An 18,208-nucleotide genomic window follows, 5' to 3' on the forward strand; every position below is an offset into this window, starting at 1 on the left:
AACAATTTTGATTTTTTTTTTAACTACAATAAGAACAACTTGTAAGAAATCTTGTATTAAATTTCCAAGTTGTTTTGGGCACCCAAAATTGTTTATTAGCACTTCAAAAAAAAATACTCAGAAAAATCGAAAATTTCTATTATCTATAAATAGCTCAGAAAAGTCAAAATATGTTGACTATATTCTATATATAGATAACGCTAAAATAAGCATTTTGTGAAAATTTAATTTATTTACAGACTTACAGTTACAACCATATAAAAAAATTGAATTTGTCGAAAATTTTCGCCTAAAAATAAATAAGAACCAAAACCCAATACCATTATTATTTATTATTATAATTTAAAATAAAATTAAAAATATAAATCATTAATTTGTTTAGCGCTTAATACTTATGTATATCCTATAACCATAAAGATATTAATATTAACAGTGAAAGCTAGCTAACATTAAAAATATTATAAACAGATTTTCTAAAGAAAAAAATGAAAACTCGATTTTATTGTATTATAAACACGAGTATATAGGTACTATTTTTATTTATATTACAATATATTAGATAATTTTTCTAATTTCTTAACTATGTATTTTATAATTAATAAAACAAGATTGTTTTGTAAACTATTGTTCTTTTTATTTTACTTGGACACATACTAATATAAAATCATACTTAAAGTAGGTATTTGAACAAGCAGACAACACAAAAAAATGTTTTCTTTAAATTGGTTTTAAATGTTAAACTATTTTAGCTATGACTACCATATGAAATTATTTGGTAAAGAATCTAATGCAAAAAAGTCGGCAAGTGGGTACCGCTCTGCTGTACATTAGGGGGTGGGGTAGACCTCGGACTAGGGTAGATTAAATTTGAATGCAATGATAAGTATCATTGTATACGAAAAACGATTCTGAACGGAGATGATTTGTCAGTCTATAATATATTATAATTAAATATTGTCATATATTCTATTTTGAAACAAATATTCCGATTTCATAAAAATTTAAAACTCAAACGCTCAAAACATTTTTCCTATAATGACTCTTAAAATTTTCTCTATAGCTTTTTGAAGCAAAACTTATGGGAAATCTTGTATTAAATTTTCTACTCTTAGCTACCTATACAAACAATTTTATGAATTTTGAACTACAAAATAATTTGCAAATATTCATGATTTTGACGAGTTTTTGTCAAAATTTGAACTTCAAATGCTAATAAAAAAAAATTGTGGCTATGTATTCTTATAATTTTTTAATCACTATAAGAATAACATATGAGGAACTTTGTATAAAATTTTCAAGTATTTTGATAGGGCCAAAAAAATTTTATCGACCCTTCAAAAAAAAATTTTCAGAAAAATTGAAAATGTCAGTTGTCTATAAATAGCTCAAAAAAACTCAAAATATTATGAAAATTAAATCAAGTAAATAAAATGCCAATCTAAATAACTGGTAAAATTTTCAAGTATCTACGACTTATACTTTTTGAATTATAACAAATATCAAAAATCGTTTGAGGCTAAACTGTTATTTAACGCGGTTTTTGTAAAAATTTAAATTTCAAACACTCATAAAAATTTTTTGTCTGAATGCGGTAGAGTTTTTTTTACAGATATTTGAAGAAAAATGTATGGAGAACCTTGTACCAAATTTTCAAAACTTAGTTATAAAAGAAAAAAATTTTATGATTTTTCAACTTCAAAATTACTTGCAAATTTTCGCGTTTTCGACAGATTTTGTAAAAATTTGAACTAAAAACGCTTATAAAAAAAAATTGTGACTAACGATTTTTAATTTTTTTTAGCTATAATAAAAACAACTCATAAGGAACCTTGTATTACATTTTCAAAACTTTTTGGTCATCCAAAAATTTTTTATCGACACTTTAAAAAAAATTTCTCAAAAAAATCGAAAATTTCAGTGGTCTATAAATAACACAAAAAAAGTCAAAATTTTTTGAAAATTTAACTATATACGGATACCACTGACATTAACATTTGGTGAAAATTTCAAGTATTTTCAGTGATTAGTTTTTGAATTACAACCATAAAAAAAAATCGATTTGGTCGAAAACTGGTTTTGCGTAAAAATTGCTGTTTTTCCGTCATTTTTTTTTTGTTTTTCTCGATTTTTTTGAAAACTGTTGGAAAATGTTAACTTTTTACCTCTATAATGCACCAAGGATATTCACTTTTACATCGGAAACCACCCCCATAGTTTGAAATTGGAGCATTATTTCGACTAGTTATGCTGTACACACACACAAAAACAAAAAAAAAAAAAAAAAAAAAAACACACACCATTGTAAAATCAATACATTCATCACTTCGTTCAGAATCTAAAAAATAATACAAGTTGGACTACTTTGTATACCAAATTCTCGAAACTTGATGGACGAAGAAGCTTTCAAACTTATAAAAATTTATATAGGTTTTTACATTTATTATAACTACCTATTTCCGTCATATTAGCTAAATTAAAGTTAAATAATGAATTAATATTTATTATACTAATTTATCAAATAAATACTGAAATATTCATTGGCAATCTATGCAATTAAATAATATTGTGGTTAACATTTCTGAAATAAGGCCATAAGAGAGTTATTTGCAAGCAATTTTTTATTTAGGTAAATGTTTTTTTTTAATTCGTTTATTTCATTTGTATTTCTAATATTAGTCGCCTACAAATAATTAATTTCTCTATGGCGCTACATCAGGTTCTATTAGTAGAATAATAATACTATTGTTTAATCTAGACATATAAACTTAAAACTATGTATAGTAGGTTTGGTAGGTACTTAATAGTACTTAATATCAGCTACCTACTTAAAGGTTAGAACTTCAAAGCATAATATACCTATTTTAGGTACCTACTGTTTATTAATTATATTATGGTCATATAGCTAGGGTGGGAGTCTAGGAATATTGGTGCATCCGATTTGCATGCCCTACATAATTTTATTAATAATGAAATAATTTAACTTACTATTCCACTGAAAGAACGGGCTTTTGTAATTTGTTACATTACACTCATTAAGTAAAATATATAAATATCTATTGGAGAATATGACACTGTTAATATTAAGTACTAAATAGAAAGATTGTAGTTTAGTGTAATAAAGTGAATGTATATTAGTATATTAAATTTGTACATGGTATATTTTAAATGAATAATTACCGATTAGTGCAGTAAAAACCGGGTGTGCAGAGTGTGCTACACAGGTCACAGGCCTCATACTATATTGCAGGGCCTCAAAAATATTATAATACGGCCATACAGGTCCTCTAGGTCTAGATTTTGGTTTGCACACAGGCCTCGAGTAGTCTAGTTACAGCACTGTTACCTATAATAATAATATGAAATTTGGTGGAGTTTTTTAAATAATAATAATAATGTTGTCTTTTAAGTCATATTTAATTTGGAAAAGCGTATTATATATGAATATAAATTGTATATGAATACAGTTTAAAATTAAAATATTTTAATCTAGAAATTAATCATTTGTAACAACTATAACATAGTGTTTTTATACATGTGTTTTTTTTTTAATTTGAAAAGTTATAATATAATAAGTGTAGGTATAGGTAATAAATAAAAACTATTATCGATATACGGCATATAATTCGGACAAAGTCCTTTATGAGGTGGCATGCAATTCGGACATTTTTTTTTTTTTGGCATACAATTCGGATGCAGCCAGGAATGGGAATGTAATGCCTTATAAAATCCTAAAAGATGCTTTAATGTCCTAAACATTAAAATAATGCACTAAAAATGCAGGTGAATTGTTTTTATTTTTAATAAATGTAGTACTTATACATTTTAAATAATATTTGATTAAATTAATTAAATTTTAATAAAAGTGTTTAAAATAATTTTTCCATAGGCAGAACTACAACTTGCATTTCGTTTAATCTAAATAAATAAGTATTTACTTATATATTTTTTTTTAACTATTTTAATAGATTTAGATAATATATGGTATTCATTTACTTATACTCTGAACTGTTACACTGAATCACTAGATTGTTTAAGATTTTCGAATAAAAACAATCTTCTGTTATCCACCAGTTAATTTTAAATTGTTGTTGACAGAGAAGCTCCTTTCAATGTTTACCGAAGTGATGGGACATGGGTTAAGAAGTTAAAAAACGTTAAATCATTTACTGTAAAATCATCCGAAATTTCATTTGTACAAAAAAAAAAATATATAAATTTATATAAAACTAAAATCTTAAAATACAATTTCAAGTTTGAATTTTAGACTCAAAAACTTCGATAATGCCCTAGCATTAGAATGGTTATTAGCATAGAAATACTTAGTAGTACTCTATAATCTACTCTTGTATAAATAAGGTACACAATAAGTTAATATAATACATTTTTAAAACCTACCTAGTTAATATGTTAACAATACCTATACTAGTAAACTTTTTCTAATCTATAAAAATTATTTCTTGAAAATCAAGACTATTTTTTTCTACCATCTCCAAGTAATTGCAAGTAATTGCAATGACTTCTTGGACATTAATGATTATTAATTAACTAGGTAGGTTGGTACTATATAGTGTGATCTAAATTTATTATTCATTCTAAATTCAAGTGAATCAACCAATTAAGCATGCTAAATTAAGCTTTTTGAGGCAAACCAAAATGGGATTGTGGGTAGGCAGATACCGGGCATTGGATTTAGTACAATAAAACTTTTTTACAATGATATACTATTAAATAAATAATAAAAAATGTAGATAAAAACTGTGGATGTATAATGGTAGTTTGCTTCACACCTAAACATTGTTCATCAATCATTACACTATTGGATTAAAATATTATACACATTATGTATAATATTTTGTTCTATGATTATAATTATGAGAAATGTTTTGTTTAATGTTCATATCTATAATTCAACGTATCCATTTATTTATAAATCAAAATTCTATACTGAATAAAAACACTTCATGATACATGCAATCTTATTTATTTATTTATATAGGTACATACTTTTACTTTTTTGACATTTCTATGAAATAGTGTATGATGATTATTAATAAAAATGTAAACTAAATAATAAAATAAAATATATAACTCTTAACTGTATGGTCTATATTATGTATATTATACAGACATTTGAAACTTTTTTTCATCTGGAAAAATAATATATCTAGTATTAAAATCTAATAAATAATAATAGTAGTGGGTAGATTAGCATTGATTACTTCATACTTGAACTTATTCATTAATAATTTAATATAATAATGTATTTTATGACTAAAAGTTTTTGCTTTTAATATTGTTTTATTAAACAAATGTATTTTATTAATAAATTAATAAATAAAAATATATATTCTATAATAAAGATAAATTAACATTTTAATACTTATCCAAGTCTGTATTTTTTATCTTTAGAATAAAAAAAAAAATTATTTACTAAATTCTTCAAATTAACTTTTAGTTTCGTTATTAATATCATTTTACTAATATATTTAAAGTGCCATAGGTACATAAGCATATTATAATAATTTATTAAGAGTCACAAAATTGTGGTAATGAAAATAAATATTTTATATTCATTAATTGTATATGCTACATACCCACATTAAGTAATTAAATCAAAACAAAAATAAAAATATTAAATAATTTATTTTTATGAATAAAAAAAAAATATATAAATATGGATACGATATACATGATGTCAATAATAATAAAAAGTATATTACTAGGCAATTGATTATACTTAAATGATAATAATTGTTAAAAATTAATAAGTTTTTAATATTAATAAAATGGTAGATTCTATCTCTAGGTGATTTTATATTATGTACCAATTTAATTCTTTAATTATCAGTTAAATATAAAAAGATGCATACAAAAAAAAAAATATATATATAAGTATTTAATTCTTTAAAAACCTAAAACCTCACAAGGAATGAATAAGTGTAAGTTAATTTATAAATTCACAATAGCATTATACTAAAATATCAGAAGTTAAAATAAACATAATATTAATGTAAAATCTAGAGTTAAGTGACATATTTTTTTTTTCATTTCAATAAATAACTAAATTTACTCTTGAATATAAACACTCATTATTATAAGATATTTCACAATTTTTTTCTAACTTATTAATTATAACAATTAATTATTATATATTAAAAATAATAATGTTATGAATAGAGTAAAGAAAAAAATTGTTCTTTATCATTTTCTCAATTTGAATTGATCATAATTAATAAATTATGAGCTAAATACAAAAGAAGTTAATAAATATTTTTTAATTATGAGTATTTTTTTTAAATAAACTTAAATTCCTGTTTAAATACTGGTATGTAAGTAATTTTATTTTTTACAGAGTATTTTATAGATTCTTTACCTTAACATGTAAATATCAATATATGTTATATATTTAATAAACATGTATATTATTTATCATATATATTTTAAATATGTAAGAATTTTTTTGATCATAACATTCTATTCTATTACTCTAAGTTGACTTTCTTAGAATAACCATTAATATGTTTTTATTAGTTAGCTAAGTCAAGAATATTTGTCTACAATATTATAGTCACCTACTTTTGCAGTGTAATTATTTATTTTATTGCACATATAAATACATAATAGTTAAAAAAAAAAATGGACCGTTCCGTGTTTTTTTCTTTTAGGAGATGAATAACTTGTTTGCCGAAGCAGTGCAAGTATACGCTGTGGATAAGCGAGTAGATAATATTTATTGTATTTAAAATCTACTTCTGTTGACCATCTGTTCCAGATTTCTGTAAAAATAAATACAATTTTTTTTTGAACATAGATACTTTTTTATCCTATGATATAAATGTATTATAATTTTATCTATTTTAAATAATGTGTAATATAGGCTGAAGTAAAATTGCAAAAAAAAATAAATAATATAACACGCACATACATATAATATAGGTGTATATACAAATTACACACATATAATATATATATATTTATATATATATATATTATGTTATAAGTAAGAAGAAGATTTTTAAAACATTTATTCCCAGAAATAGTTGTTAAGTGCAGAATAAAGTGCAATTTTTTAAGAACGTGTTTTTGAAAATAAATTTTATTTTTAATTATTACTAAGTTTACGCAGTAATTTGTGTTCTAATGTGTTCCTAATCAGATATCAGTACAAATAATAAGGAAAAATAAATAATTATAATAAAATAATAAAACTAAGAAATACAATTTTTAATTATTCAATACTACAATCAGTAATTAAAGATAAATGGTTTACTTAAAAAATGAAACCAATTTTGATTGATTATCCACATAAATTCAACTTTTAATAATTAATTAAAATTTATAATAATTCAAAATTGTTTTAAATCAAATACAATTACAAATAATAATAATAATAATAATAAATAATAATAATTATAATTATAATAAATGTATGATGTTAAAAATAATAAATAAATAAAATAATAAACAATAAAATTATAAGTATTTTTTTAGTATAAAATAATGTCCCACAGCCACAGCCTCGATAATTTCTCTCCAGATACATTTAATCAGGCAGAAGAGGAGTTGTTCAGCCCTAGAGCACTGAATAGTTTTGTTTTCAATCCGCTTTGTTTGCCCAACTCAGCCCCGCTCTGTCATAACAAATATAACCGACATTCTTAAACTTTTTCTCTTCTCGCTCAGTATTTATTCTCTAGAACCCTAAAGTCTTTACAGTGTATCATTCATTTATAGAGGATTAACAACTATTGAAAAGCATTTATTCTAAAATGTGTTAATAAAACAAAATGCTAGCTACAATTCTATTATACATAGATCTGAATTGTACATAAAAGATCAAAAAATGAATAAAAATAAGCAATAATATCGTAGTTACATGTGACATGCATTAAATGTTATTCAAATCAAGAGCAAAATTTAATATAAAAAAAAAAAAAAAAAATTGTAATTACAAACCTCATCTAATTTTGTTCCAGTAGAACTAGTATCATACTCCAGTGATTCCCTAGAACCAATCAAACGACTTGATCGGTTTCTCCTGTCATTACTATTTACACTACTAGTTGATCCACTAAGAATTTGTGCAACTTTGGCTTGTTTTACTATATCAAAAGCCTATGAAGATAAATCAAATTAACAGTACACAAACACATAATAAACTAAAATTAATAATGTTTATTTATAATAACATTTAAATGATAAATTATTTAGTTACTATAAAATCTATTATAAAATGACTATTTATTTTTCATGAATATATTTTTATTGTTTTTACTTTTTACTCTTTAAATACTTGTATCTAGCAATGGTGAAGAAAGAAAGAATACAATTGGCAATAACATATTATTGGATAATAAAAATAGATGAAATAAATAATAGATAAAGAACAATCAAACACCAATGAAATAAGACAAATTTAACTTGTTTTAAAAATATCTTGTAAGTTATTAACTTAAGGGATATTAAAATAATTAGGAAGTTTGTAACAGATAACTCACATAAATCAAGCATATCAACTTAAAATAAAACCATAATTGTACATAGAAATAATTACACTTCACCACTATCTTGTAATTTATATTGTAACTAAATAAAACAAAAAAACTTGTAAACCAAAAAAATAATTTAATTTTCACTCTTGTGTACCTCTTTTCTAGAACGTAATGCACAATCTTCAAGAGTTTCTGCAGCTTCATATTTTCCTTGTCTTCTATATAATGCTCCTAGATTTTTAAGTGTGGTAGTAACTGTTGGTGAATCTACTTTAGCAGCTTTATGCCAACCACCATACTCTGTATATGGTGCTGCACCTGTACTTTTGTTTTTATTTTCTTCACGTTCTTCAGCCACTTGCCATATTGGTTTATTATCCCCTGTAACATTACATTACTTATCCATTTAAAAAAAAAAGTCTTCTCTGGCATTTAAAAAATATGTTTATTGTGTAATAAAATATTTAACGTAATATAATATTCTTAAATGAATGTCATTAGTTTAATTATTTATTATAATTCATAGAAATGTATAACTATGTTTTACATAGAATTTAATTTTCAATTGTAATATTACAAACAGAGCTCAGATTCTAAGGTTCAACTACTTAATTTTGAATAAAAGTTAATTAACCAAAACAAGCTATATATTTTTTCATTTTTAAAAAATGTTTACATTATTAGTTCTGTTTTCGGTAATTTATAGCATAAAACGCATATTTCAAGATCTATTGGATTAGATTGTTATTGAATTAGATTTGGATAGTTCATTTTAGTGAAACAATATTTAAGTCTTATGAATAAAATTGAAACATTTTTATTTAAAAACTAATCATGTTAGGTATTTTCTTTTAACAAATGTCACATATGCACCGAATAAAATGACAAATATATACTAAACATAAATTATTTAATTTATTATGCCTTATAAGTTATAACAATATAATTAATTTAATTATTCAAAACATATCATATTTTATACCCATGACTATGAAAATCTAATGTAATAAATAATAATAATTTAAATTTATTATACATTAACCAAATGAGAACTTTTGATAAATCGTATATTTATATTAGTGTTTCCCAAAAATGTTTTCTACCTGACCCCTTAGTGGTGGTAAAAATGATTGCAGACTCCCTTAATAAAAATACAATTTTTATTTTTTATAATACTATAGTATAGTATATAGTATTTTCAATTTATGTTTGCAGACCTTCTCCAGTACACATGGGGACCCCTAGGGATTTGCGAACCACAGTTTGGGAAACGCTGATTTATATAGTACATATTTTATATTGCATAAATTAAACATTTTAAGATGTTGTTAAGTGATAACAAATAATTTGTTTTTTTTTTTACCTACATGCTATATAATTAAATTGTATTGTTACATTTTTAATATTAAAGTAAATTGACCTCTTATCAAACTTAAAAGTATGAATCTAGTGCACCTTAAAAACTATTACTAATATTTTAATTTTAAAGCAAATAACAGATATTTTAAGTCTAAAAATCCTAAATAATATTATTAAGTCTGATAATAGGTTAATATACTCCAATAATAAAATTAATCAACACTAAACTAAATCTGTTGAATGTTTATTTGTTGAGTTATAAATGGTTCAGGGTGAAAAGAAATAAGAGTATAGTCATTCAGATAAAAGAGTAAAATTTTATATCAAATAAACCATGAATAATTTTAACAAATTTTTATTATCCTCTGAATTACGAATTAGATTAATTCTATATTTTGAAATCATATTTAAATTGAATTTAATCATGAAACATTTATAAATAATATAAATAATATAAAAGCTGAATACCAAAAAATTAAAACAAATTGCAAGAAACATGCAATATAATTTAATAACTACTATCTATTATCTATTTCTAAAAAAATTAATTTTTAAAATAAACTATTCTAATAGGCAAACTTAAAAAATGTATAATAAAACTTATATAAATGTACCAAAATACTCAAAATATCTAATAGTAATAATAATAATAATGGTAATTAATTAACAAGTTATTAATAAATATAAGTAATATGAATAGAGTAATCTTATAAATATTCACATAACAATAATTACCTTTCTTTTCTAAATATATATTGCCATACTATTATATATTGATATAAATCAATAGTATTTTATTTTCATATATGTATATATTTATTGTTAATTAAATGCAAAATAACCAAAATTATTTTTTTAATATTACAATATAAATTTTATTTGAAAATAAAAAACTTCATGGTAATCTTAAGGTAAATTATTCCAACGTATTTGAAATTTTTATGTTATGCACTTTTGTTATTGTCATCAACTATGAACTGTATAAATCAGATAAAACTATTTCAGTAATTTATGTACCTCACAGTTAATAAAAAATTAAAATTAAAAATTTGAGTTGAGTCCATGATATTATATCAACATTAGCATATAATAAAAATTAATTAATTAGATTATATTGACCGTATTTGACATTATCAGTCATAAAAATTTTATTCTAATAATTAAACCCTATACTACTAAAATTTAAACTTTTAATAGTTGTTACTGTATAAAATAATGCTTAGTAAATTAGTTTAATTTAGTTTTTTAAAATCTCTTACAAATATAATAAAAAAAATATGTAAAACATAAAATTGAAATATTATTTATTAAAACTGAAATTTTCAGACAATTAATTATTATGGAAATAAAGTACTATTGATTATATTTTAATAAAATAATTAACATATTAAATAATAGAAAAAACTTATACCCTAAGAGATTGAATATCTTTGGTTATAATATTAGTAAAGAGATTCAATGTCATAACAAAAAATAAAATAAATTTATATAATAAAATAATACAATTTATTTGAACATTTAAAAATATGTATTAAGCACCATGCATTGTAAACTAAAATTTGAATATTTAATATATACTAAAGCCAAACAATAATAAAACAGATCAATATAAATACGAAAAAAAAAATTATAAAAACAAGAATTTTGTATTAGCTAATTTATCTTTTAGGAAGTTACTTTTACTTAATTTTATACCATATAGTATTTTTATTATAATAAATATGTATCAGATCTTATAACCATATGTAATTATAGGAATGTATGTAATCTACCCTGTAACCTTTCTTATTCTTATAACTTAACAATTAATAGTAAATTTTTATGCTTTGGAATTATTATTATTAGCCATTGATGCCCATTCCTTTTCGTCACCTAATAAAAAAAAATGTAAACAGTACGTTTACCTCTCTTGTTTACAAAACTTTAAAGGGTTGATAATTTACATGCATTTTAAAATTTAGTTATGTGTGTATTTTTTTAAGTATTTGCACAGATACATATATTTTAAGCTATAAATATCTGTTTAATGGCAAATTTAAGTGTTTAAATTCTTATAAATCTCAAGATATAAGTAACTTACCATCAATTGTTCCAAACTCTCTTTCGTGAGCTCTAGTTAACACCTGTTTGTATAATATTTCAGCTTCCTTATATTTTCCTTGTTTTAAGTAACACGAAGCTAAATTATTTTTGGTTTTAGCTACATTAGGATCATCTGGTCCTAACTTTTTTTCATATATTTCCAATGCGCGTTGATAATATCGTTCTACTTCTTCATATTTACCCTATAAATTAAATCAAGTGTTAATTTTTGTTAACCTTTTGTACTAAAATTTATCAATAAACTTAATTTATCAATAAAAAAAATGAATTCATTAAGTATAATATACTAAAAACATAGAATTTTTTTTTACATTTTGACATGATGACATCTTATAAAATCAATTAATGCTGGCTGCATGTACAAAAAAGCATGACTCATTATCACGTTTCACCTGAGCCAAGTGTTTGGCTATGATTGGACATGACAAAAAAAAATTCTCCGTTCGTGAGCAGCACATACAGCGAAAAATGAATGACATGCTTGTGCATGTATGAGTGCAAATAAATGTTAATTTATTGAAAAAAATGTAATTTTCAATTAACTCCTTCTTTGTATTATACCAAATATTGATAATTCAATTAAATTCATAAAAGTATGCAATTTTTCATCAGTTTTCTTATGACGTTATCACGTAAAATTGTAGTCCGTACACAGACTTTACAGACAACCTAGTTTTTTTATTTTTACTATAGACAAATAATTCATAATAATAAAAGCAATTTGTTATTTGCTGTCCTTAAATTGTTATTAATAATAATAATCATATAATGTAAATATCTACATCTTAAATGCTTTTTTTAATTTGTTATTAAAAAAACCATAATTAAGAATTTGGTTAAATACCAGGTACCAAGTATTATTTTTCAAGAGTGAGCTATACAAATAATAGTATTATTTATTTATATTTTAAATATTATTAAAATCCCCTCATTTCTTAAGAGAATTTTTTTAGAAAGAATATTTTACCTCCTCGAGTACTTAATAATATATTCTTTGATATTCAATGGTATACCTAGATCATGAATGCAACTAAACCAATATTTTTAGAAATTCACAAAAAGTAAAGAGTTTACAAATAGCTGGAAATATAATAGATACTTTTTCTTCAATACAAAATATTTTAATTAATGATAATATTTACTTCAAAATAATCAAATTTACCCATAGTTGTGCTAATGACAAAGTTTCTACTACTTTTGCTAACCTATTTATAAAGAATTATTTGTAAACATCACTTCAAACAGTTCTTGCTGTTTAATGTATAGAACCACTTTAAATTCCTTGGAAATGCTTATTTATTTTAATTGATTATGTTCTCCAGTCTCAAGTTAGTTTAATGGTACCAAGGTGACTTTTTGTATAGATTTATTAACATTCTAACTTAACTTCTATGGCTTATACTTATGTGTTTAATTGACTATAGTATTTTTAAACTTAATTCAATCTGATCTATTTTAAAATCAAGGGATATCTTTATGATGTCATAAATTACTGATATATTACTATTTTTCCTCACTTATCTAAAGTGACACGTATCCACAGTTTGAATTGTGTGTACCTGATTATAGGTATTATATATTATTTTTGATGAATATTTTTAAATTTAATTATAAACTTAAGCTTTAGTGCTTTAATCTGACACAAACTTTGTTTCCTTCTAAGAATATCCAAAGCATTTGTTAGTGTTCAAAATTCTTGCATTTATTAATAATTAAGTTCTGCTTGAGTTTTCCAACTAGTTACTCTACTTAAGGTTCTTTTTTTGTTCTAAAAGTAATATAAACTTTGTGTTTAGCACAGTTTTTTGGGACCCATCATACTTCCTATTCATATAATTTAAATCAGAATCAGAAGATGAATAATTAACATCTCTTTAAAAAAAAAATTTAAATGCACAAGTGATTAGGATAATATCAATAGTCAACATAAATGATTAAGAATACATAAAATATTTGCAATTACAAATATTGAATTCTAATAAAGTACAAGGAATAATGCAGAATTCCATAGAATTAAGTGGAAGTCTGGTATACCCTAATTTGGTTAGTAGTTTATATTTTAAAATATTAATATTGAAATGTATAAAAATACTAAATTATACAATTAATATAAGAAAAGTTACTTGATTTTGACAAAGCAGGGCTAAGTTGTTCAATTGTTTAGCTACATCTGGATGTCCTTTACCTAGTACTGCTTCTCTGATTTCCAAAGCTCTTTTACACAATGGTTCAGCGTCTTTATATTTACCTCGTTTCCCATAAAGTACTGCTAAATTGTTTAATGTTGCTGCAACCTAAGATATTATTAAATATATATTATCAAAGTATAAGAATCTATAAATAAATATATATATAAAAAAAATTATAAATTAAAATATTACAGCTGGATGATTTTCTCCAAGAGTTTTTTCACGTATTGCCAATGCATCATTTAGTAAATTAGCTGCGTCTTTATATTTGTTTTGATCTCTACAAATTAAAAATGAAGGTTAAAGATACAATATTAAAAACATTTAATTTAATTTTTATAATAAAAAAATTGATATGTTAAAATTACCTATAAACAAGAGCTAAAATATTCAACATAGTGGCTACATCAGGGTGATCATGACCTGATGTTTTTTCTAAATCCTCCAAAGCTTGTTTACACAATGGGACAGCTACTTCATATCTTCCCTGCGACGCATACTGAATTACTAAATTATGTAATGTCCTTAAACGTGCTGGAATCTCATAACCAGCTCCAGCATTTACTTGTTGAGCAAACTGTGATGGTGGTGTAGGTGATAATGCTGATAAAATTTAAAATTTATTATTAAAATATAAAAAAGCTAGCAATTTTTCTGAATTAGTCTATAAATGTATTATAAATTGTAATAATGAATCTTACTTTTAAAGTTTATACATTATGTTTAAATAAAATACATTGCTTTCATACAAAACTTACTATTTCTTTCTTCATTTTCATCATCTGGGAATAAATCAACAACCGGATCATCATTTTTAGACTTTTCTTGTTTACTTTCAGTCTGATCTTCGGTCTAAAAAATACTCATAAATACATTTGACGGTTTAAAATTCAAAATTTGATTTATACAAAATAATAAATACCTTATCAGCATCAAATTTACTGATAGATGCCATAAACTCTAAATGTTTATTTTGTTCATCTAATAATGCAACAGCCTGTTCAGAAGCTTGTAATTTTTGTTGTGTATTTGCTAACTCATCTCTTAGCCACGCATTTTCTTGACAAAGTCTACGAACTTGAGTTCTTAGTTTTTGTTTTTCTGCTTCAACATTTTGGAGATGGGAAGCCAAAGCTAACATAACCTATTTGTTTTATTACAATTAACTATTAATATACTTTTTTAACAAAATTACCTATCTTTGATAAACAAAAAACAAAATTGTTATAAAATCAATAGATTCTGCTACAAGGATATAAATATGTTATTTAATCATATCATTTGATATTTTCATTATATAATTTAGTTTCAATAATTATATTTATAGAAGAATTGGTTTTTAGCATCATTTTTATTATAGTACTGTAATATTATAGATAACAAATTATTTTATATTTAAGTTAAATAAAAGAATTCAATGTAAAAATTTGGGTAGTGAGAGAGATCTAAAGCTTTGATTTCATCTACTACTTTTTAATGTTGACCTCCATTACTTAATTGTTTTCATTAAAACAAGAGGTTAATATATCTAATAGATTTTTACTTAAAAATATAATTTAAACAATTTATTATAAAAGGAATTTTAATCGATTATGATAGACAAGTAATATAGATACCTTCAAGTTTACGAAAAAAAAACAAAACGTCTAACCTGAGCTTCTCCAAGACCTAATTCTGTCATATCTAAAGTTTTTTGAAGCATTGACTGTTTTTCTTCTGGTTGCATTGTATTTTGACCAGAAGGGTTATTAGATGCCATTAACTCATTTTTTAAGGCTTCCAATCCTTGGGCAACAGTCTTTATACCAACCATCATTTCTTCTTGTGACATCACAGTCATGCTTACTAAAAAATAAAATCTTGTAATATCTTGTAAAATATATAAAATATATAACGATTTAAGTTCAACAACTTAAAATTCAGTAAACCTGATTATTAAACTATAGAGCAAGAGCTGAATAGTTTGGTAAGTTTATCACTAAAAAAAAATTATTTACATATTTGCAATGGCTAACCCAATAATTTAACATTCATCATACATGCTGAATAATGCCAATTTAGGGCATAGGTATACTTTATAATTCAATGAACTATAGGTCCATAATTTGGTCAGTGATACAATTTAAATAATAATAATTGGTTTGCATCACTTATAAGTATTTATATGCAAATTATACATCAATATTTTAATTGTAAAAAAAATATTTTTAAAATCTTATTTCATAACAGGGACAAGTACCTGCATACAATTAATATGATCAGCAGTGAATATATTTAAATAAGTGTAGCAAATTCATAAGTGAAAAGAGGAATAGCCTCAAATATAATGGCCACAAAAAAAACAACATACTACCCAATACCAGTATACAAAATTAAAACCAATAAATAGTTGAAATTGAAATTGAATAGGTAGATGGATGGAAAAATATTAAATTAATGATTGATAAAATATTTAGAATTTTTTAAAATTGAGATTAGATTTTAAAAAACTAATATTCTAAATAAGGTAGGTATAGAAAGCTATAGCCCCTTAGTTACGTTAATGCCAAGAAATATAAGCAATCACAAATATTTAAAAGTAAAGAAACCAGATTATCTATCAGAACCACATAAAAATTTATTTTTTAGGACTAACAGACCTTTATATTTTTGTTAAATTTGTGTAAAACCTATAACAATTATATACTCCGGCCCACGAGAGATCAGTACCGCTATTTGACCAAAACTTGTCCAATTTCGGGCATCTCCCATTCAATCGCCTACCAACAGCGGCACCTAATGGGGGAAATAGTACCCCGCACCGTCTTTTTCATGTGTGTGACGGTACTGATATATCGTGGGCCGGAGTATAGTACAGGACCAAGTTACTTTTAAATCAAAAATATTTTTATAATATAGATAGAAAAAATATATTATTTTATCAAACATGCTAGTACAGTTAATAGGTACTTAAAAATACAAAACATTTTTGTTAGATGTATCTACTTATGATTGTTATATAATACTAATTTATAAATCAATTACCTTATTTTTGTTAACTATTGGTTAGTAAATATAAATAATTATTGTCCACAATACTTCGTATTTCTAAACTGTTTCGCGTTCTTTGTATACTATACATCCATTCTAAAAAGAATCAAAATATACATATTATTTTGTAATAAAGAATAAATTAATACTAATATAATAACACAATTAGTTACCCAACACTATTTGTCAATATTAGTTTTTAGATGTACATTAAATGAAAGAAATGTTAAATATTACAGACTAATTTATACAACATAAACACATTCATATTATTTATTTAATTTTAATGATAGATATAGAAATAATCATTATAAAAATTAAGTTTTTTTTTATGGTCATTTCCATCCCATTATAAACTACAAGGTAAACTGTAGATACAATTAAAGCAAATTATATTTTGGGTAATAGTAAAAAGTGACTAATTAGAGGCATTAAAGATTAATAGTAAAGTTTAAAATACACATCCAAATGGGCATTGGTTAATAAGTATAAACATAATATTATTGATTAAAATAAAATGGCTTTCATGTGAAGTAGGTATACCTTACTCAAATATTTTACACCGAAGTCGACACATCTAAAGGCACACGTAACTATTGACAATAGTTATTTTGACATACAACTCGTACAAATAATTATACATTTGTAGCTTTAAAATTTTACGAACAATAAAATAAAAACCAACATTTACAGGTGAAAGAAAAACCTTTCACGTATCATATAAATTGAATAATGAATTGGAATAAAATAAAAATGTTGGATCTTGGATGGTTTATAGATTGTGGTATATTATTATGCATAATATGACATCACATACCTTACATAGGGTTATTCTTATCAGCGACTACAAAACTATCGATTATTATTAAACATAATAATTATTAAATACATCAAAAAACATTATTAAAAGAAAAAGGAACTGTCATGTTTCTAAACAGTTAAACTACTTACAATTTAGTAGTTCTACTCTACTAATTATTTGATGAATAAGCTTTGTATGTACTTAATGTTAATTAATATATTATTTCATTTAAA

General features: G+C 23.3%; 1 protein-coding gene across 5 annotated transcripts in view; it reads right to left on the bottom strand.

Annotated features, from left to right (window-relative positions):
• The window catches only part of LOC114121153 (kinesin light chain), a 78,622-nt gene extending 60,673 nt beyond the window's left edge, over nt 1-17,949 (bottom strand). Inside the window, exons 1-12 of one of the 5 annotated variants that reach the window (XM_027983359.2) lie at nt 17,717-17,948; nt 17,168-17,269; nt 15,795-15,988; nt 15,066-15,287; nt 14,902-14,995; nt 14,512-14,746; nt 14,336-14,423; nt 14,078-14,248; nt 11,932-12,136; nt 8,647-8,873; nt 7,957-8,115; nt 5,625-6,776 (exon numbers count right to left, since the gene is read on the bottom strand). In XM_027983359.2, coding sequence (XP_027839160.1) covers nt 6,747-6,776; nt 7,957-8,115; nt 8,647-8,873; nt 11,932-12,136; nt 14,078-14,248; nt 14,336-14,423; nt 14,512-14,746; nt 14,902-14,995; nt 15,066-15,287; nt 15,795-15,983 — 1,620 coding nt within the window. In that variant the 5' untranslated portion in view covers nt 15,984-15,988; nt 17,168-17,269; nt 17,717-17,948 and the 3' untranslated portion in view covers nt 5,625-6,746. Of the gene's footprint in view, nt 1-5,624; nt 6,777-7,200; nt 7,632-7,956; nt 8,116-8,646; nt 8,874-11,931; nt 12,137-14,077; nt 14,249-14,335; nt 14,424-14,511; nt 14,747-14,901; nt 14,996-15,065; nt 15,288-15,794; nt 15,989-17,167; nt 17,270-17,716 lie in introns of those variants that run through there. The other 4 variants (XM_027983358.2, XM_027983357.2, XM_050204090.1 and 1 more) reach the window with 4 other exon arrangements.
• Nucleotides 17,950-18,208: the final 259 nt, after the last annotated feature.

This window comes from Aphis gossypii, chromosome 3, assembly GCF_020184175.1.
Source record: "Aphis gossypii isolate Hap1 chromosome 3, ASM2018417v2, whole genome shotgun sequence".
Classification (NCBI taxonomy): Eukaryota; Metazoa; Arthropoda; class Insecta; order Hemiptera; family Aphididae; genus Aphis; species Aphis gossypii.